This window comes from Procambarus clarkii, chromosome 24 (genome assembly GCF_040958095.1).
Source record: "Procambarus clarkii isolate CNS0578487 chromosome 24, FALCON_Pclarkii_2.0, whole genome shotgun sequence".
NCBI lineage: Eukaryota > Metazoa > Arthropoda > Malacostraca > Decapoda > Cambaridae > Procambarus > Procambarus clarkii.
Window position 1 is genome coordinate 19,454,493 of NC_091173.1, and position 21,041 is coordinate 19,475,533.

Sequence of the window (21,041 nt, forward strand, 5' to 3'; positions counted from 1 at the left end):
TTGTATTCCGGGGACAACTTGTGGGTAAGGCTTTCCGTGAGCTATAGGAAGGGAAAGCTCTCGGAAGGTTAACAGAAGTACAACAAAAATGTTTAGTGTGATGAAGTGGCAAATGCAGTTGATAAAATAATCATAAATTTATCTTTTGGACGTAAAGTTAACGAGTGAGAAGTCGAGATAACGATAGGGAAAAGGAAGGGCACGTAAGTAAGTAATTATCAAATGAAGGCACCAAACCGGGAACGCTATGTAGCAAGGGGAGGGGCAAGAAAAGGAGAGTATAATGAGAGAGAAACGTATGTGAAAAGGTAGTTTAAGAAGAAATAAACAGGAAGCAAATAGAGATAGGAGAATAATAATAAAAAAATAATGTAAATTTTCTAAGAAGCTAGGCAACTGTTGGTTACTTTTTGGGACAGGTCAGTACAGTAGCTGGCCAAGTAGCAGGGGGATCTCGAAGCCTAACATCAGGCTTCCTGTTTCAGTGACTATAGAAAACCACACCGCCATACACAGGATGAGTACGGAATACATTAATAAATTACTGCTCGCCAAGTAAGTACGACTGCGCCACGGGACCACATTTTAATAATAATAATAATAATAATAATAATTTTATTTGCAGGAAGGTAGAATGGGTTGGTGAGATTACAAAAGATTGGTAATTCATGCAAAGCCACTAACTAACACGCATAGCGTTTCAAGCAGGGTATTTGGGTATAATACCGCCTGCTACAGAGTGCATATAATTTAATGAATAAAACAAAGTAATGTAAATAATAGTGTTATGCACAATAAATCCTGTATGTGGTGTAGTTCTGCTGAACGAATTTGGCTCAACTGAAAGGTCTATACATTAAATTCCCGCGGCAAGATAGAAACGTTTAGGCACGTTTCCTTTCATGTCACACTGATCTTAGTTTAGTTCATTTATTATGCACCCCATACCCATCCTGTGGGTATAAGAAAAAAATGGTTATGTTGGCACATAATGGACTCAGGGACTGAACCACAAAATTCAATTAGCTAAGCAAGTTACTGTCTTGATGAGCTAGTTACAAAATTCAGTGATGATCACGACATCTCCCATGCCAGCCAAGTATGTTGCATCCAGCTGCTGCTGTTGTTTTAGATCCAGCTACTCAGAACAAAAAGTTCCAAGCAGCACGGGCTATGGCGAGCCCGTAAGTGAAGGCTCTTTGGCGCTATTATCTGTAGCTGATACGGGAGATCGCATCCACTGGGTGCCTTGGGTAAATGTGCACTTAAGTTCCTAAAGGAGGTGGGTGAGGAACTCATTAGGCAAACTAGAGACTCAAGAAACTAATGAGATGATCTGACACCACTGTAGAAACTAATGCGATGATCTGACACCACTGTAGAAACTAATGCGATGATCTGACACCACTGTAGAAACTAATGCGATGATCTGGCACCACTGTAGAAACTAATGCGATGATCTGGCACCACTGTAGAAACTAATGCGATAATCTAGCACTACTGTAGAAACTAATGCGATCTGTTTCTGCCCGAAACGCTGTGCGTACTATATAGTGACTACAAGAACGTAAACGGGGACTGATCAAATCGTCTACTGCAGTTTCGGATACAAACACCATGCTATGTACCCTCACAAACTCAATGTACCTCCTCGTATATATATAAATAAATAAATAAATAAATAAATAAATCTGGCACCACGGTACGAACTGACAATAAATAACCTGGCATCACTGTAGCAAATGACAAGAGATAATCTGGCACCAGTGTAGGAGTTAACTTGATATGATCTGGCATATCTGTAGGAGCTAACCAGAGAGGATGTGGCACCACTGTAAGCATGTAAACAAAGCTTGTGTGCATTCGTCGTCCTCCTCCTCCTCGGTCGCTTCGACCAAGGTATTTCATTTACTAACCTGTGATTAAACAGATTGCAACGTGGAATTTACCCTGAGGTGTATGACAGTTGTCATTGTGTATTTTATGGAGGGAGGTGCTGTCGGGCTAGCCTCATCACGGCTCTTGTGGATATGTTCATGAGGCTCCCATGTTTTCTTGCTTTGCAATATGTAAAATTCCTGGATTAGTATTAGGATTTGGTGGAATGTTAGGCTCTTGGCATAATTGTTTCTGTTGTAAAATCCTGCGCTTGGCATATAGTTCCCAGCTGTTTGGGACAAGAAGTTTGCTAACAGTATATGGTGCTACATAGCCTTCCCGGTTTGGTGCCTTCTTTTGATAATTACTTACTTGCTAACAGTATCAAGGTTTCCCTAAGCCAAAGTGTGACCCGGTCCGTCTAATTACTGCAAGCTACCACAAGCTTCACTAAGCTTCCTGGTAATATGTTAGTAATGAATAAATATGATATATTTACTCATTATAATGTTGGTGCTGAATGTACAACACGAAAAAACATAATTTTAATCTGAAAAAGTATCTTTTTATAAAGAAATTAGACGAAAATAAAGAGCTGGTGACGCCAAATCAAGTCAGCGATCCAAGCGTCAGTTAGGTTAGGTTAGGTTAGGTCAACCTAACGTAACATATCATATTTATTCATTACTAACGTATTGCCAGGAAGCTTTGTGAAGCTTGTGGTAATTAGACGGACCCATGTGACCATCCTCAGGATGCAACCCACAATAGTTACCTAACTGTCTGGTAAACAAAGGCCTCAAATATAAGGAAATGTGCCAAAATGCCTCATCCTGTCTGAGAATCAAAATCTGGTAGAATCTGTCATGTGCTATTATGTATAATAGCATTTACTTTTCTATTGCAATTTATATTAAAATCTGTCAGATTGTATTCCTTTCCCCAGTTTTTCAGATTTAAAATTATAACTGTCATTAAAAATATTGATCATAAAGAAGGGTAAAATACAATCAATATCTTATTGAAACTGGTACAATTGAGGGATATCAATCTTGCGTCACAATTCATTCACACCTACAAATTCAGGAATGTTTATAACGAACACAGTACAAGACCTGGTTATGTAACCTAAATTCTTATCTTATCTTATTACTTTATCACTTCTTATGCTATCTCTTTATTGTGCTTGCCATCTGGTGGTGGTCTTGGATGATAGCTCGGCAGGTCAACTAGCAATGAGCGGTGTGATGCTTGAATGTCTCTCTAAGGCTGAGTATCACTTGGAGAAGATTTTCAATATAGATAAATGAACCTGGATTGAGTTTTTCTCCAGTGTTTCACTTCCTCCGCTATAACACAGGGAATGTTCGTTTGAAATTATCCACATTGTGCTGAGGAGTATATAATTATTGACATGACCTGGCTGTTGTCTTGTCCTGTCCTTAGAAAGAGTAGGACATTACCTAAGAAACCAAGTGGCCTGCTCAGAAAGAAGCTTTTAATTTACACTCAAAGACTTATCTTTTTTGTATTATTAATATATGTTTTACAAAGGTGAATACAGTATTTATATAGTGCATATAAGAACATAAGTAGGCATCACCACAGCAGACCCCTATTGGCATATTCTGGAACATTGCCAACCCCTCTTTCCCATGTATTTATTGATCCTTTTTAAAGCTAGTTACACCATTTCTCTTCATGAAATTGGTTGACACTGTTTTCTACTTCCCCTACCATCCTGTTACCAAACCAGTACAGTACTTCCCCAGTAAAGCGGACTGCATTATTTTTCTATACAAAATTAGTGCTTGTGTTACTTTAAATACATAATTTTTTCAGGTTAAATAGAATGCTGGCAAAGCAGTGGAACTTTGATCAAGCATTTTTCTGCAAGTGATAAAAATATGGCTGAACAATTATCCAAACGATTATGCCAAGATCCCACTCAACTGTATGAAGAACAAGCTCAAGTTATAAATCCCAATGAAATCAGAAAAGCTATCCTTCATGATTTAACAGAGCCTTTAGTGTTTCGAGGTTACCTTTCAACTTTTAAATGTGAGGATGAGCATGTCTCCCAGTGGAAATGTATGCAGTGGGATGCCTCAGATTGGGTTAAACTTTTTGAAGAAAAGGTACTTAAGTTTCGTGTAGGCATGAGATTAAAGGATAAGACAGTGCTTTCTGCTCCGCAGTGGGAAACTGCTTGCTATAAGGCAAATATGACATATTCTGAGTTTCTTCAGTGGTCACAAGGGAAGAGAAGTTGCACAACTTTTTGTAACCAAGAAGTGAATTGTAATGATCACTGGGCTTATTTTGATTATTTTTATATGAAGGACATTGAGAATGTTAACCAGGTGGAAGGTGCTTTGGATTGGGGTTTATTTGGCTTTCCTGACAGAGGAGTTCAAGACAGTACTCTTTGGATAGGAACGACTGGAGCAAACACCCCATGTCATATAGATACATATGGCTGCAACCTTGTGGCACAGTTAATTGGTAGAAAAAGATGGGTACTCTTTCCCAGAACCCAGTCTGAGTACCTATCACCAACACGTATTCCATATGAAGAATCTAGTATATATAGTGAAGTAGGCTTTCCTCATCCTAGTGTGGCCTCCCATCCCAAATTAATCTCTAGTACTCCATATGTATTCACACTTGAGCCAGGGGATGTTTTGTTTGTTCCAAAGCAATGGTGGCACTTTGTAGAGAATTTAGACTTTGCAGTGAGTATAAACACCTGGTTAGAACTTCCTTCTGATCATGAGGAGCGGGTTAAAGAGTCACTAGTGATGTATCAGGTTGCCAGTTTGTGTCAGGGATTAGAGTCTTTGGACCTTATTAGTTCTGTGTTTAATCCTAATATGATGGATGTTGCTACTATGACATCATCTGAACTTTTAAAACTTTTGACTAAGCGTGTGTTTAAAAATTCAGTTCCGAGAGAAACTACTGCTGCTAAAAGTAACTGTGAAGAGGTAATCAGGGAGAAACCAATGAGAAAACAGTCTTTGATAACAAAAGATTGCAATCTTTTGTTAGACAGAAAATGTACTGATTTTAACTGGAAAGATGAAAAGTGGTGTGCAAATCACAACATTGAAAAGGTTTGCAGTATGTCATTTTTGGATTACATGCATTTAGTTTTTGGACCTGGTTCAGGAAATTGTTGCATGGAGACTGAGGTATCTATGAAAAAGAGAGATTCTCTCACCAAGGCTCAAGATGCCAATTCTAGAGACGATGATGATGATGATATAAATTTTTCACAGATTAAGCTTTTGGTTGATTCCTTTACTGATCAAAGGGTTATAAGCATTTTGAAAATGGTTATAGATGAAAAATTAGCAGAAAATTGACATATGGTGTAAGTCATGTTTTTATGACAAAATAATATATATATATATATACTGTATATATATAATATATATATACATACATACATATACACTGTATAATGACCCAATTCAGGTATTTTTGAGAGATTAGGTCCCGATCATAAGTGCTATAAAAAAAGATTGACTGAATTTTATACCAAATAAATAATTAGACTGTTCAGTCTAAAAAGAAGTTGATGTATGCAGTATATGAGTATAGTGTCAAATATACATGAAAGAGTGTCAAATATACCATGAAAGATGAATAGACTTTCAATATTAAGTTGTAAATATACATGAAATTGACAAAAATCCTTTACTGCATATAATGTATCACTAACTAAAAGCTATCTTAAGTAAGTACTAAATGGGTTGAACTATCCAAAAATCGTCAACTCTTTGTAGCCTTGGATAGATCAACTGGTTAGTACATTAAATAGGCCTTTAGTTTAATGATACGTATAGAATTTTTGAAACTGTCCTTTGTATTTATAGCTTATAGCAATTCTTTATTCCAAAGGCACACTATGCATCAATAAGAGTCTCCCAAGAATATGAATTTTCCATTATAATACGCTGCAGACAGTTTCAGTCACATGGCTTGTGAGTGATACAAGTGTTCACACATTCTCATGTGTTAACTATACTTTCTATTTTGGGCGGGGGGAAGGGGGAGCTTTAGTGATAGTTGGTGTTGCAAATTGAGGTAAATATTGTATATAACCCATTCATGGTACAGTATATTAAAAGAAAAATTAATAACAAGTCAATTGATAAAGAATTTAATGCGACCCGTAATGAAATATCACAGAAAATAAATATTTTATGCAATTATTTTTTATTTTTACCTTGTGATAGAACAATTATTTAAGAATATATATATACATGTAAAGAATGACCTACAACATACACAATTGTTCAAATGTAAAATTGGCAATAAAAACCTAAGCTAACAAAATTATTTTAAACATTCACATTTAGCTGCTTACACTTAATTCACTTGAGGGGTGTGTGATGGATGACTGCCTGGAAAATAGAGAGCCCCTATGGCTTTCTGGAGCTTACCGGGCTGTTACGTATGTATTAGACCATCAGTCGATTGAAGTTCTTTTGCCTACTGGGGACCACAAGCCAGAACCTGGGCTCCTCAGAGAGGCTAGGGGAGCAATGGCCAATGGAAACCCCCATGTACATATTTGGAAGCATTCCCTATCTGTCATTGACCGGGGTTGGCACCCAAAAAGGTAGGCATCACAAAACAAACCCTACATGGTAAAAAAAATATTTTTGCTGCCCTAAGACCGAACAGAGAAAAGAACCCCCCTCAATTCTAAGACAAGCAAACATCACACTCCGCCGTCGCGTTGCTCATCTGCACAGCCCCCCACCCAACACCCCTGGACCTCCCACACCATTCAGTTCTCGGCTGATGTCTGACTGTGGACGTTGTCGACTTTGGCCTCTCATGCTGTGCGGTCTTGTGTCTTGTGGAGTTTTTCTGAGGTGCGGTGCACAGGCCAGGAGTAATTTATCAGTACTGGGGCTGCATGTGCTTAGGGTCACCTTCCCTAAGTGCTCTGTAAGTACTACCCTTGCATTCTGGGGTTCCCTTCCACAGGGCGATCAGGAACCGCTTCCGTAGGGATCTTTTGCTGCTCGGCAATTGCACACCCTTGGGGTCAGCTGGGGGTTTTCATTTCTTTTGTTTTGCCTTGGGTTGGAAGTGGTATCGTTGCTGGTAGGGGCGCATATTACTGTGCAGCTTGTCTCCCATTACATACAGTGGCCGGTTTGTTCCTCCTGGAGCCGTTGTGCTTTCGCAGGGGTTTTCTTTTTCTTTTTGTTTATTTTGTTGCTGCAGCATGCTAGGTTGATTGCTCACCCGGATGCCCTGAGGCTGCCACGTTTGGGTTATAGGGACCCGAACTTGAGGGTGTTAGTCGCTTTGACCTTGATTTCATCCGCGCTATCAAGTCCTTCCCTTGTTGGTGTTATCCGTCCTGCTTCCCCCCCCCCCCACCCTCCCTGCTCCCAAACGTCTGAGGGTTTAGGAGTTGGGGCAGGGTTTAGACGGAAGTGAGACTCGGGCGGCTTCAGGGGCTGCCCCATCCGGATTGACAACTGAGGCATTTGAGCCGGTTCCTCCTGCTGAAGCTTCTGCGTTTTTACCAGACTTCACTGGGGTGCACTCTGGCACATTTTGCCTGCATACCACTAGGACCTGCTTGTGGCTCACTGCTTGATTTTCTCACTAGAAATCGTTCCATTAAAGATTGTTTTCCCTTCTTTGCAACACTTGTCTGTAGTGAGGCATCACATTGTCATTGAAAAGGTTAATGCAACGGCTTACTACAGCTTTCTCTGGGTAAGTCGTTTCAACAAAAGTTTGCATTTCTTCCCACAGCCTACACCACTTCCTAATTGTTGAGGAAGGGACATTCTCTACTGCCTCCTCCTCCTCTGAAGAAATATCCTCAGCTGCCTCTTGTTGCTGCTCCTTTTGAAGGGCTTGGAGTTCTTCGGTGGTCAGTTCATCGCTGTGTTCCTCCACCAACTCCTCCACATCAGCACCATCCAACTCCAAGCCCATTTTCCAGCCCAGAGTAACAATTTCCTCAACAATAGGCACTTCATTTGCAGGCTCAAACCCCTCAAAGTCAAGTTCTGAAACACCTTCAGGCCACAATTTTCTCCAGCCAGAGATCAGGGTTCTTTGAGTCACTTCTTGCCAGGCTTTATCAACGAGTTTTAAAGCACTACAAATGTTAAAATGTTTTTTCTAGCACTCTTTGAGGGTGAGGTTTGTGGCATCAGTCACTTCAAAACATTTCTGGAAAAGTGCCCTTTCATGAAGTTTCTTAAAATTGGCAATGATTTTCTGGTCCATAGGCTGAATTAGAGGAGTGGTGTTATGAGGAAGGAACTTTATTGTGACAAAATTAAATTTGTCCAACAATGCATCTTCCAAGCCTGGAGGATGAGCAGGAGCATTGTCGAGAAGAAGCAGGGCCTTGAGTGGCAAACTTTTCTCCTCCAGATATTTTTCTATGGAAGGGCAAACCGCCTCATTCACCCACTCCATAAAAAATAGCCTAGTCACCTATGCCTTATTATTACCCCTCCACATCACACATGATATTTACCAAGAAAGAGGAAGAGATATTTGACATTCAGTACCTTCCTCCCTTGGGTAAAAGTGACTACAGTATGTCTTTTTGGGAATAAAGTATGCAATGCGTTATAATCTGGAAGAAAATGAGGTTGGAGTATTTGAAAAACCTGATTTCAGGAGAGGTCATTATGGGGAACTCAAGACATTTCTTTAAGGACTTTGATTGGAAAGACTTGCTGTTAGGACATGAAGTAAATGAGATGTATGTCAAGTTTTGTGAAAGACAGTGGCACCTCTATTAATGAGTGTAATCCGTTCTGGCACCGAGCTCGTTATGTGAGTATGTGACTGTGGCATGCTTTCCCTCTTGAATTTTGGCAAACCTCTCCTGACCATGTTAGGCACATACCCCACAGGAATTAATGCAAAGTTGGGTGAGGCTAGCCCAAAGCATCATGCCTCCATCTTCAGACAGACATTCTAAAATATATAGAATGTCTAAATGTATGTATATTTTGTATTAACTTGAATAATTTTGTATTAACTTGAATCATTTTGTATTAACTTGAATCATTTTGTATTAACTTGAATCATTTTGTATTAACTTGAATCATTTTGTATTAACTTGAATCATTTTGTATTAACTTGAATCATTTTATATTAACTTGAATTGTTGTTTGCTTTGTTTTATTGTGTTTGCTTGTCATATTCCTCAACTATAACAAAGTGTTCCCAACTTATAAAACAAATTAATGAATTAAAAATTTACATTAAAACTTGTACACTCTTTTTATTTTAGTAAAATTAATGATTTGAAAGGTTAACAAAATATTTTAGTAGATTTAGGATTGTTTTTACTACTCTTACATGCAGTATTACTTTGCAGAGAAATGGATGTGTTTGCAGTCTCAAGAATGCAATAGCAGTACAGTCTAAGCAATAAAGTCTTACTTTAAATTGCATTACACCACTCTTCAATTCAATTTAGATACAGTACTGTATATGAGAAAAAATGAGATGGAGAGAAAATATAGCCAGTTGTTTGTAATACACCGTAGGATGGGTGCACTTGATACATTATGTGCGTTTTTCGACTTTAAGATTAAGGCTTCTTGTATTTTGACAGTTTGATGCCTTGAATTAAATGACAGTCATGGCAGTGTGTGAAAATTGCATTCAGACCTTATCATCTCTCTCGGTTAAAAATTGTATTGTGTTTTTACGAGTGGTGTTGCATCGTTTTGTGAAAATCAAATTTGCTGAGACTTGTGCATCGTTCTTACGAGAGTCGCTGCAATCAATACCTCCAAACTTTCATGCCGAGTTCCTTGATAAATTAGCTCCAATATTTGATAGTATCACAAATTGTCCTTTAGATAAAAATGTCCTTGACATTATAGATGAATTGGCATTAATATTATTATCACCATCTATAACACAGATTGACGTTGGTAAGTTTAAATTCCCAACAAGAAATCCTTCAAAATATTTAATGGCCTTACAACGTGCTAAAAACATGAAAATGCTAATCAGTTATAGAGAAAATGTTTGGAAATACTCTTTAAGTAAATTTGAACTACTTTCCTCAGCACTTATTAAAATGCCAATGCTCAGGCACCTAACATTACGTCACATTAGAATTGACAGTTGTAAAATTAATGATCTGTTATTGGGCTTAGCTTCGAATAGCCCTCATCTTGTATATCTAGACATGAAGTATGGAATGATTACGGACTCAGGACTTGATCCAGATTCTGTGGGAAAGTTTGGGAAAGTTGCAAACTTTGCCGATTGTATTCCTGCCTTGCTAAACATGAAACGTCTGCAACATCTCAATGTTAGTGAAACATGGCTGACATATGTAGGCATTAAGGCAATAGTAAAACATTTACCTCTTCAAAGACTAGATGCTATAATAGATGGTGGATATGATCTCCAGGCTGTAGTGATAAAAGACTCACTGCTAGCATCTGAAGATACCACATTATCATTACCTAGAACATCATATACTTTTACACCTGGGGAAACCAATGTTCAAGCCATCTGTAAAGCTTGCCCAAATCTGGAGTGCATAACTATACAACATTGCAGTGTAGGGGATATCAGGTCTTACTTTGAAAAACTGGCAAACTTGCAGCATTTAAAAAAGGTCACTCTATGTGGCCTTGAATGGGACCTCCTCCGCTCACATATAGCCATCAATGAAGACCCCATGCCTATCAGCAATCACGTGACAGAAGTAACACTGACTGAACCATGTCAAGCTGATGCATATCATTTAGGTGCTCTCTCAATATGCTTTCCTCAAATAACTCACCTGTGGGTAATTGGGCCACGGCAAGACAATAATAATGACGCATGGGATGGTGGCCGAGTTTTCAGCAATCTGATGCATCTCTACTTCCAAGGAGAAGTCTTTACTGAAGATTTTGGTAGAATTGAGGTAATTTGAATAGCAAAACAATCAGTAATTTGATGTGTAATATATTTCTTGTTTTTTGTTTTTTGTCTTTGTACAGTATGAAGTTTTCTCTAACATTTTTAACCCATTCGCTGCAAAATAAAAAACAAAATCTTTGGTTACTTGAAGATCAAAAGCTGTTCAGTGCAATAAACAAATTTCCACGCCCTGTAATATTCAATCAGATTTTTTAGTCTTTAAAGCTGGCACCTGCACACAAGGTATATGATATTATCTGTTGATTGAATCAAATGTCATCCTAAGTGGTAGCACAAAAACTGCCAAGAATGCTGACTTTAAACCCCCACATTGACAATTTAATTATCCCTTTGAATGTTTCTACTTAATTAATCTAAATGTTTTGTTCATTGTGACATGTGTAATAGTGATACACAGCACTGTACTGATAAACAGTACTGTATACTGTATATATGGTAATTAAGAATATTGAAGTTGATTTACAAGCTTAGTTATATCGTCTTTCTAGAAGGAAGCTCTCAGTAGCTCCCCAAGCTTAGTCTGCTAGGGGTTCAGGTCCTGGCCTATCTCGATGACTGGCTGGTGTGGGCTCCTAGTCGGTCCTCTTGTCTGCTCGCCAAGGGTGTGGTTCTTTCCCAGCTCGCTGGGTCTGGGTTCCTGGTGAACTGGCGGAAGTCCCATCTGGTTCGTCGTGCTGGCTTTTTACATGGTTCCGCCTCTTCCAGCTGGTCGGTCCGGTTCAGTACACGGTTGGTTTGTTTCAGTACATGGTTGGTTCGGTCTTCTCTATTCTTCGTGTCTGGTCTTTTTTGATGTGGGTTTATCACCATTTGTTTGGTGATCAGGTGGCTTCATTGGTAGTGTTCCATCTGAGTGCTTTGTCTTGGCAACAGTATGAAGTTTCCTGGCGCTCTTTCTGCTATTTTCTCTCTCTTTGTAGGCTATTTTGGTTATCTTGAGATTATCTTGAGATGATTTCGGGGTTTTTTAGTGTCCCCGCGGCCCGGTCCTCGACCAGGCCTCCACCCCCAGGAAGCAGCCCGTGACAGCTGACTAACACCCAGGTACCTATTTTACTGCTAGGTAACAGGGGCATAGGGTGAAAGAAACTCTGCCCATTGTTTCTCGCCGGTGCCTGGGATCGAACCCAGGACCACAGGATCACATCACAGGCTATCTTCTATTTCTGATCAGGTTGTCTTGTTCTTTCTGTCTTGGCTTTTTCAGGACCATCATTTGTTGTGTAATGCTGTCTCCTCATATCTGCGGTGCAGGCGGAGCCGCTTCAGCTTGCGTTCAGGGTAGATGTCTCTTCTGCCCCATTCCATAAGCTTTCTCATGCTTTTTTCACCTCCGGCCTGCTCATTCGCCACCTGAACCAACCTGGTCCATGGACAGGGTGCTCTTCTAGCTTCCTATCTTCAGTTTTTGATGGCCTCTTTTATTCAAGATTGTTTTTCCAAGGCTCTGTTTTTGTTGACATTGGTCTCTGGGAGTCGGGTCGGTGAGCTTTATGTTCTCCTCTGGCACAGGGGTTTCTGCTGTTTTGGTCCTGGTGGTCTGCTTGATACCTGATTGATGGGGTTCTGGGAGTTGTTCTACTCCCCAAGCCCGGCCGAAGGCCAGGCTTGACTTGTGAGAGCTTGGTCCACTAGGCTGTTGCTTGGAGTGGTCTGCAGGCCCACATATCCACCACAGCCTGGTTGGTCTGGCACTTCTTGGAGAAAATTATCTAGTTTTATCTTGAAGATGTCCACATTTGTTCCGGCAATATTTCTTATACTCGCTGGGAGGATGTTGAACAACCATGGACCTCTGATGTTTATACAGTGTTCTCTGATTGTGCTTATGGCACCCCTGCTCTTCACTGGTTCTATTCCGCATTTTCTTCTATATCGTTCACTCCAGTATGTTGTTATTTTACTGTTTAGATTTGAGACCTGGTTCTCCAGTATTTTCCATGTATTGAATATATTACAGTATTTGAAATCTCTCTCGTCTCCTTTCTGGTGAGTACATTTGGAGAGCTTTGAGACGATCCCAATAATTTAGGTGCTTTATCACATCTATGTATGCTGTATATGTTCTCCTTGTCTGTTATGTACAGTATATTGTTTTCCTTGTCTTTGGTTATGTAGCTCCAGGGGCTCCCCACAGAAAACAAAGTTGAATGTAATGAAATGCCATTTTCTGGGTGAGCCCCGGAGGCTCGCTGGCAACCCTCCCTCCCTCTGGTTGGCAGTTTTTGTGTTGTTTGGTGATTAGCTTCTGAACTGGAGTTCTAGGTTGCCGGTGCGGGGATGGGAGGACTGCACGGATGAGCAATGTGGCAGTGGAATGTGACATTTACTTGTTTGCTTATTTCCTTGGGATATGAGGGAGTTCTGGCTCTATTTTCAGTTTTTATTTGTAATTTTCTTACCATGTGGAGTTTGTTTTGTTATGCCTACCTTTCTGGGTGCCTAACCCCAGTCAATGGCAGATAAGAAAAAAAACAACCACAGGGAGGTTTTCTAGGGCCATTGCTCCCTGCACCTCTCTGAGGGGGCCAGGTTCTGGCTTGTGGTCCCCAGTAAGCTGAACTCCATAGACTAATGCCCTGGTCTAATGTATCATATATTAGCCCGATAGCTCCAGGCAGCCTCCGGTGCTCACCCAAAAAATGGCAATTCATTACATTCAATACTGGTTTTTTTACTTGAAATCTAATAAAAATAAGAAAAAATATACAGTATTGTGTATATTTCCTGCAGCGAAAGGGTTAAATAGCATACTGTATTTGCATTCTGTCTGAAATATTGTACTGTACTATATGTATGTAAAAGTAAATATTACTGTATTTCTGGATTACAGTACTTAGAATATGTGTACCGTATGTTCTCTCTTTCCTGTATAATGTACATGGGTTTATTTTTTTTACTTCAGAGAGAACAAGGATTACAAAATATGTTTGATGTGTTGCTTACGTGGTGTAGAAATCTGAGGAGCCTTACCCTCTACACAAATTCTATTGAAGGTGACAAGGTATGCCTATATATTTATAATCATACAGTACTTGTGTACATTGAGTGCAGATTCTGTTGTGTGTATTTTTTGAGACTAAAAGATATGAATAGCTTCAGGGATCCTCTGGGGCTAGCCCAGAAAATGGCATTTCATTACTTTCAATGTTAGTTTTTCATTAGGCATTGTCATGCATTATTTCAGTTATATTTTGCCGTGAAAAGAAATGGTTTACGGAGACTGGAAGAATTAAGAATTGGATTGCAACACGATCTAGATGTGGATGTTATCTTCGCTATACTTCAAAGAACCAATGATCTGAGAATTCTTGGTCGAACAGATTGGTGGACCTCGATAACTGAAGAATCAAAACTATTTCTCATTGATACATTTAAAGCAAGGTAAAGAGCATTATATGTAATAAAGTTAAGATTTTTGTGGTCATTAATTAATATGACTCATGAATTTGGAGTTTGTATCATTTATCTATATATTTTTATTGTTTTTTGTGTCATGTCTGTTTATTTTGCCAAGTATAAATAATTCTTCTTTCATGAGTAATAATCTGAAAAGCTAAGTATTGAATATGTTGTCTCCACATGGCCTAACCATATGTACATTCTGCACCTCTCGCCTCGCAACACTTTCAAGCTATCTTACTTCTGTGAGTTCTATTATGTTCATTAGAACTGCACTGGTGGCATAGGAATCCTTTCACATTGTCCTTCCAGGGGGACAGGAATGTGCTGGGGGGGGGGCTGTTGGAAAAATTCCTTTCTACACAGAATGAAAGACTCATTCATCAAAATTAAAGTCCTACAGAAATATTTTGATACAGTAATAGCAGAGGATACCTGGCGTTGCCCAGTGGCTCTTTTAGTACCTGGTCTATGCCTGAGCTAAGAATATTGGTTATACCCTGCACACTGGGGGCAGTTAGGAAACTCCAGGACCAAAATTGTATAAGTTTTTGTGTCATCAATGACCCCTAGGGCTGTGTGAACCCACTTATCACTTGTGACTATTTTCTGGAGGCTCCATACTATCATATGGAGTTTGACTGAATTTCAGTCAATAGTATCCAAATGCATACCAGACACATATGCACATGAAGATACATATTCAGATTCATTGGTATAAATGTCAAAGGATGATTGACTAACCAGTTATGAATACTGTAGTTAATTTCGTTCATAACATCGGCTTGATATTTCCATAGGAAATATCAAGCAGTGAACAATATTTTATTCTAGTAAAACATAGGTCTGTAACATAAAACAGCAGAGTAGGGATTTAGATAACAGGGGTAGGTAACAGAGAAGATAGAGAATTATCAGGGGAAAGCGCCAAGCCATTGCGACTATATAGCACTTGGAAGGGGGGTCAGGATAAGGACATGGGATGGGAACCGGGGGAGGTGGGGGGGTAAGGAATGTTGCCCAACCACTTGGATGGTCGGGGATTGAACAGGTGGCAAGCCAATATATGTTGCGAATAAGTTGAAGGAAGTGTCTCAAAGTTACAAAGGAAGTGTCTCAAAGTTACAAGATCATTTATTGAACTGGTGTGTTGAGAGAGTGCTAGTTAGTATAGAGAATATGCAGAGCAAGAGCATGACATATACAGTACCTAGAATTAATACAATTAGATCAACAGGATGATAAGGGATTTAGTTTAAAGTTACATTAGATAAGCATAAATTTTGTGCAAAGGAATTGTTAGACGAGAATATAGTGGGAAGGAGATATTAAATGAAGCCCTTAACTTTATAAAATGTCATTAGAATAGAGATACAGTAATTTGATTATTGATCATTAGAAAACAGCATCTTGTCATAAAATAAAATTCTTAGTTTTGCTCTTTATTTCTTAGCTGCTGATTACTGTGTAATGACATTAGGACCAGAAAATGTTCACCTTAATTGGACGTATTAAAACGTCATTGATATGCATATACAGTACAGTAATGAACACAAATTATTTCAGATATAGGAATCTTGAGGTGTATGGACTGGATGATTACTGTGATGTCGCTCATGAGCCACGGCCTCTGAAGAATAACTCCAGTAATGTTCCATGGTAGCCTGTGCTATTCATCATTCAAAGGTCGTTTATTGCTATGCAGTGTATAACAGCGTATTGTATGTTTCCATCACGTGCTCATATTTTTATATATGTTTTCACTGTTGTCAGTTGAAGATATACTGTATAATGAAGGGCCATGTTGATCTATCACAAGAATAGCATCTGGGTTTGTTATGTTTAAAGTCTATTGTAACTCACTGTTCATGTACTGTATGGCCATTTTGGAAGAAAATTTTAGATTTGGTAAGTAGTACCAAATAACTAAATCTTCATAATTTAACTTTTTTTTTGTATTGCATAATTACAATTTGTTGAAATGTATAAATGCTTATGTACATTATTTATTTTGATGTATGATGACACATAAGTCCAAAGACCAAGTAAGACATTTTTCAGTTAAATGTAATCATCCACTTAAGCTGAGCAGCATGGCCTAGCCAGGCTACAGGACTTATGACTACTCTAAGACCAAGCATTATAACAATACAGTAAGAGTCAGCTGAATAAAGAGTTGGATTAAATCATTTATATATATATGAAAGATTTATTTCAAAATTCCACTTGCAACATTGCTTAGTTAACCACTGAACTGCGCAACGCGCCTGCAGGTGCTCGACGGGGGGTGCGCAACGCGTGTCCGGGATCTTACAGTTCTGTGAAATGATTGAACAGTCCAGGTTGGCTGAATATAGTCTTACCTGAAATAAAAGACTGTAGATCTGCCAAGTGAGCCAGTATTGAATTAGCAGGCTTTACTTGTTTTTAATTTGATTAGACTTTTCAGCAAGATGGAATTAATTTACAAGTTCTGACTGTATTTATACCATCATTTGATATATCCTTCTGAGAGACAGACATGCACTAAGTCCTCCATACTGTCACAGTAAGATATGATTTTCTATATACCTATGTTACTTAACTAAGATTTTAAGAGCTGATAAGAATAGTGTCTTATAATGGCTGCTCTGAAATGATGAGCCATTTTTTATACTGTATTATATGATCCCCCTCTCCCAATTTGTCCTTAAGGGCAAAGCATCCTAAATTGTAGATGCCTGCAAGGAAAATTCAGTGTTGACAAGGGATATTAACAGATTAATAAGGATTGTAAACATAAATGTACAATTGCAAGAACAAATAATAGTTTATGATCCCTTGAAATACAGTAGGGTAAAATAATTTTCCCCTAGACCAGGGTCACACATTTTGTAAACGTTTCAATCTGTAAAGTGATGCTCTATTTGTCCCTCATAGACGAATTAATGAATGCATAAAATTTTACACCTGAAAACATGAGCAATAAGCATTAATTACTGCATTATAATGAAAAGCTTGAATACTCAGAATATTTTTACACTTGTTAGGAATACTTCATATATTCAGCCAAGATTGATAAACTGGAAAAACTTTGGAATCTCTTGAGTGACATTTTTAAGAATTGTAGTTAAAAACACAGTACTGTACTGTACTGTTATTATTGAAAATCAAAATTTAATGTCAAGAAGAAAGTTGATGTGGAAAGCTTATATGTTGAACTCTTGCACTGTGCAGATGATGAGTCACAATAACGTGGCTGAAGAATGTTGACCAAACCGCACACTAGAAGATGAAAAGACGACGACATTTCAATTTGTCCTGGACCATTATCAAGTAGATTGTGCATTTAGTGCATCTTGCACTGTGCATTTAGATTTCAGAAGTGTGGCAGGTGCTTTGAACTCTGGGAGTGAAAGAATTTTTTTTAATTTTTTGAGACAAGCTTGAAGATCATCTGTGGTGAGTTGTGCATAAAGTACATTTATTTCATAAGCAGGGGGGAATTAATTGCTTCATGGAATTAAATTGAGTCTTATGTTTTAAGAATGGGTTGCAAACAGTCCCACTACTTACCAGTAACTATATTACAATACTGTATGATGAAATATTAACCAATTACAAAATGCCTCCATTCAGTTTATCTTCACGCTGCTAGCTTGACTTGCAACTCGTGATATAAGTTCCAGATTTTCAGATAGTAATTCACTCCTCAAAATGACATACATACTGAATCAAAACAGTAAGTAGGTGAACACTGCATTGTGGATATTGTCAACTGTTGCAGCCGAAGGGTTAAGGTAAGATAAGAAACCTGTTGAAGTGGACCAACTGGTAATATGAAAGCAGTATGATTTACAGTGTGGTTGGGAAGAAGTTATTAATATGTAATGAATAATGATATTTAGGAAACTCAAAAAAGGGTAAAATTCCAAGTTTAGCACATAAATTACTCAAAGTTATGTCTTATTTGATAGATGCTCACGTTCCTGCTAATTACAACTCGCATGCTTTGGTATGTGTACATGACAAGTATATAAAGACAAATTATATTAGAGAAATGTAATTCATAGTACCAACCTGCTGCTTTATTAAAACCAAACTGTATACTATTCTTATCTATTTATGGAAATATGTGAAATGTAATTATATAGATTACTACACAAACCATCTCTATAAACATTGACTCTGTTATTACAAATAATTGTAAAGCACAATTGAAGAATTCTTGTAATGCTGGATTTTGTTAGAAAGTATTTATCTCAGTATTATTCAGTAACTTTTCTTTTGTCATTTTTATGCATGATATATAACTCCATGCATCTAGTGCAAAACCTTACACATTCATTTATTGTTGACATATACTGTACTGTATATAAAACTTTTACTGTGTAGATGCGAAATCTCTTATTCAATTTGGATGTTCATTGACTTCTTGAAGTTAATGATTATTAGTTCCTATTAAGTAAATAACAAAATTATATAAATATTACAATATGTCATCCAAAAAATGATAGTACCTGTACCATTAATGCTCTGGATGGAAAATAGAAAATATGGATTGTTGTACCCCAAAAAAAAACATTTTATATGATTAATTTTGTAGCAGGCCAGAGAAGGAAAGAAACAACCTAATCTAAACTTTCTTAGGCTACTGTATATACTCTACATACTGTACAGTATTTGTACTAAATTAGGGAAAAGATGACATATATTAGAGCTAAGATTGTTTTTCCAGACCCAGGGACAGGTCAGGGTTGGTTTATAGTTACTAAAACACTTTTTGGCATGCCTTTTGGAGTACTCCAGTACAATAGTACACTACTGGAGTACAGTACAGTGAACTTTGTGAAGCAACTTTGTGAACTTTGAGGAGTCCACCAGTCCAAATTTTGTACATTCCATCTATAGCAGCTATAGGTACTATCAGTTTTAGAGGATAGGTTGAAGTATAAGTAACATCTTGAGAAAGCTTTCATGAGAGTAGAAGGACACAAGGAGGAAAGTAAATTGAAGCAGAGAGAAAAGAAGAGTGAAAAATAATATTCACATACTGTGTATATATATTACTAGTACTGTATTGTTCAGGGCAAACACATCTTCTTGAGGTTATCTTGAGATGATTTCTGGGCTTTTTAGTGTCACCGCGGCCCGGTCCTCGACCAGGCCTCCACCCCTAGGAAGCAGCCTGTGACAGCTGACTAACACCCAGGTACCTATTTTACTGCTAGGTAACAGGGGCATAGGGTGAAAGAAACTCTGCCCATTGTTTCTCGCCGGTGCCAGGGATCGAACTCGGGACCACAGGATCACAAGTCCAGCGTGCTGTCCGCTCGGCCGACCGGCTCCCAGGCACATGGATGATGAACAAATATAATTTGTTAGGAAAGTTGAATTTAGTATGTAAGGATATGTGATGTTTAAACATCAATGTGGTCACAAGAAGCAGACCATCAACAGGAGAGAGGCTGGCCCTTTATCTCCTGTATAGTGCATCAATGGGTTACTAAGACTAAATCTTGGATGAAATGGCTGTCATTTTCCCTCCCAAAGAGTTATTATACATGTGTTCCCATTTTCTAAAGTGTGCAGTGTTTATAAATGTTAATTTTATACAAAAAATTTTGTTATGTATGCGGCAGTAAAAAATAAAAAGCTAATCAAACCTTAGGAATAATCAAGCATACTTTTGTTTTTAAGGGAAAGAAGGTAGTTATTAAACTGTATGTGGATGCCCCCACTTGGATTATTTACCTGAAGACCACTAACACTAGTGGCCTCGACGAGGACAGGAAGCCGGTGGCTTGTTGAAGCCACTAACACTAGTGTGTTAGTGGCTTTCTGGTCAATTTAGTATTTATTTTTGAATGATAAGAAACTCTACTCTTGTTATGCAATGTAGTGATTGATTTGCACTGTAGGTAAAAAAAAGTATTGACATAAACTCTGTGACAGGTGTTTCCATCTACCTGATCTGCCAGATTAAGACTAACCAAAACTAACAGTTAAAGATAAATCTTATACATATTCTTAGAATTTCTTCATTCCTGGTCTTAATGCTTTTAATAGCCTGTGGCATAACTATTGTACATTTGGCATTTTTTAAGTGTGAATAATTTCATTCTGCTCATTTGGGGTTTCAGTAATAGCTACAGAATTTCTTGCTATGTACAGTAATAGTTAATCTTGATATACACATTCTACAGCCGCTACCAGTGTAGATGTTGTGTGCTCAAAATACTGTAATTAAAACAGAATAGCTTTTGTTTATTTAAAATGGATGTTTCAAATAGCCTAGCATTATTAAAAAAATAGTCTCTATGAATTACCTACTAGGAAGGATACAGTAAATGTATAATGCTGTTAGCTAAGTTTAATTAAAGGAATACTGTATGCTAAAATATTAAATTAGGGTAAAGCATTCTCAAATGAAAATCTTAGCTCAGTACTGATGTTCTTTTACCCACTAAACTGCTAAGCTTTTTAAAAATACCACATCTAGGTGTGCATGAAAAAATATTGAAAACCTATAGGGATCAATCACATTGCAATTTCAGCACAGGAATAAATCACATATGTATGGCAATTCAGAAGGAATGTATACATTATACCTCATTACTGTATAATAAAAATTGGATGATGTGAGGTTTAACAAAATTATTTCTGATAATGTTCTTTTTAAACAGTAAAACATTTGCACTGATAATTATACATTTATCTTGCATTTTATATGATCTCACTGAATGTAACTTGTATATTTATTTATAAATGTGGATATCTGAATACATTTTGTCACATTAATATACCTTAACACTGGTAAATTC

The 21,041-nt window shown here is 37.9% G+C and overlaps 1 protein-coding gene across 3 annotated transcripts; it reads left to right on the top strand.

Moving 5' to 3' along the window:
- The first annotated feature begins 1,764 nt into the window (after window positions 1-1,764).
- HSPBAP1 (HSPB1 associated protein 1) lies at window positions 1,765-21,000 on the top strand. 3 transcript variants are annotated; one of them, XM_045747756.2, is made up of 5 exons: window positions 1,765-1,899; window positions 9,263-10,819; window positions 13,742-13,840; window positions 14,024-14,220; window positions 15,805-21,000. In XM_045747756.2, exons 2-5 carry the CDS (start codon window positions 9,521-9,523, stop codon window positions 15,899-15,901), a joined length of 1,692 nt encoding a protein of 563 aa, XP_045603712.2. In that variant the 5' UTR covers window positions 1,765-1,899; window positions 9,263-9,520; the 3' UTR covers window positions 15,902-21,000. The 3 variants fall into 3 exon arrangements, with proteins under 3 accessions (XP_045603712.2, XP_045603713.2, XP_069186788.1); XM_069330687.1 differs by lacking the exon at window positions 1,765-1,899 and having other exon boundaries at window positions 7,300-10,819; XM_045747757.2 differs by lacking the exons at window positions 9,263-10,819; window positions 13,742-13,840; window positions 14,024-14,220; window positions 15,805-21,000 and adding an exon at window positions 3,721-6,095.
- Window positions 21,001-21,041: the final 41 nt, after the last annotated feature.

Bases quoted from the DNA above. Each gene is read 5' to 3' on its own strand.
- HSPBAP1 (XM_045747756.2), top strand. From the start codon at position 9,521: ATGACAGTCATGGCAGTGTGTGAAAATTGCATTCAGACCTTATCATCT. The intron at 10,820-13,741 runs GTAATTTGAATA...TTTTTACTTCAG, and splicing joins AAGATTTTGGTAGAATTGAG to AGAGAACAAGGATTACAAAA. The intron at 14,221-15,804 runs GTAAAGAGCATT...AAATTATTTCAG, and splicing joins ATTGATACATTTAAAGCAAG to ATATAGGAATCTTGAGGTGT.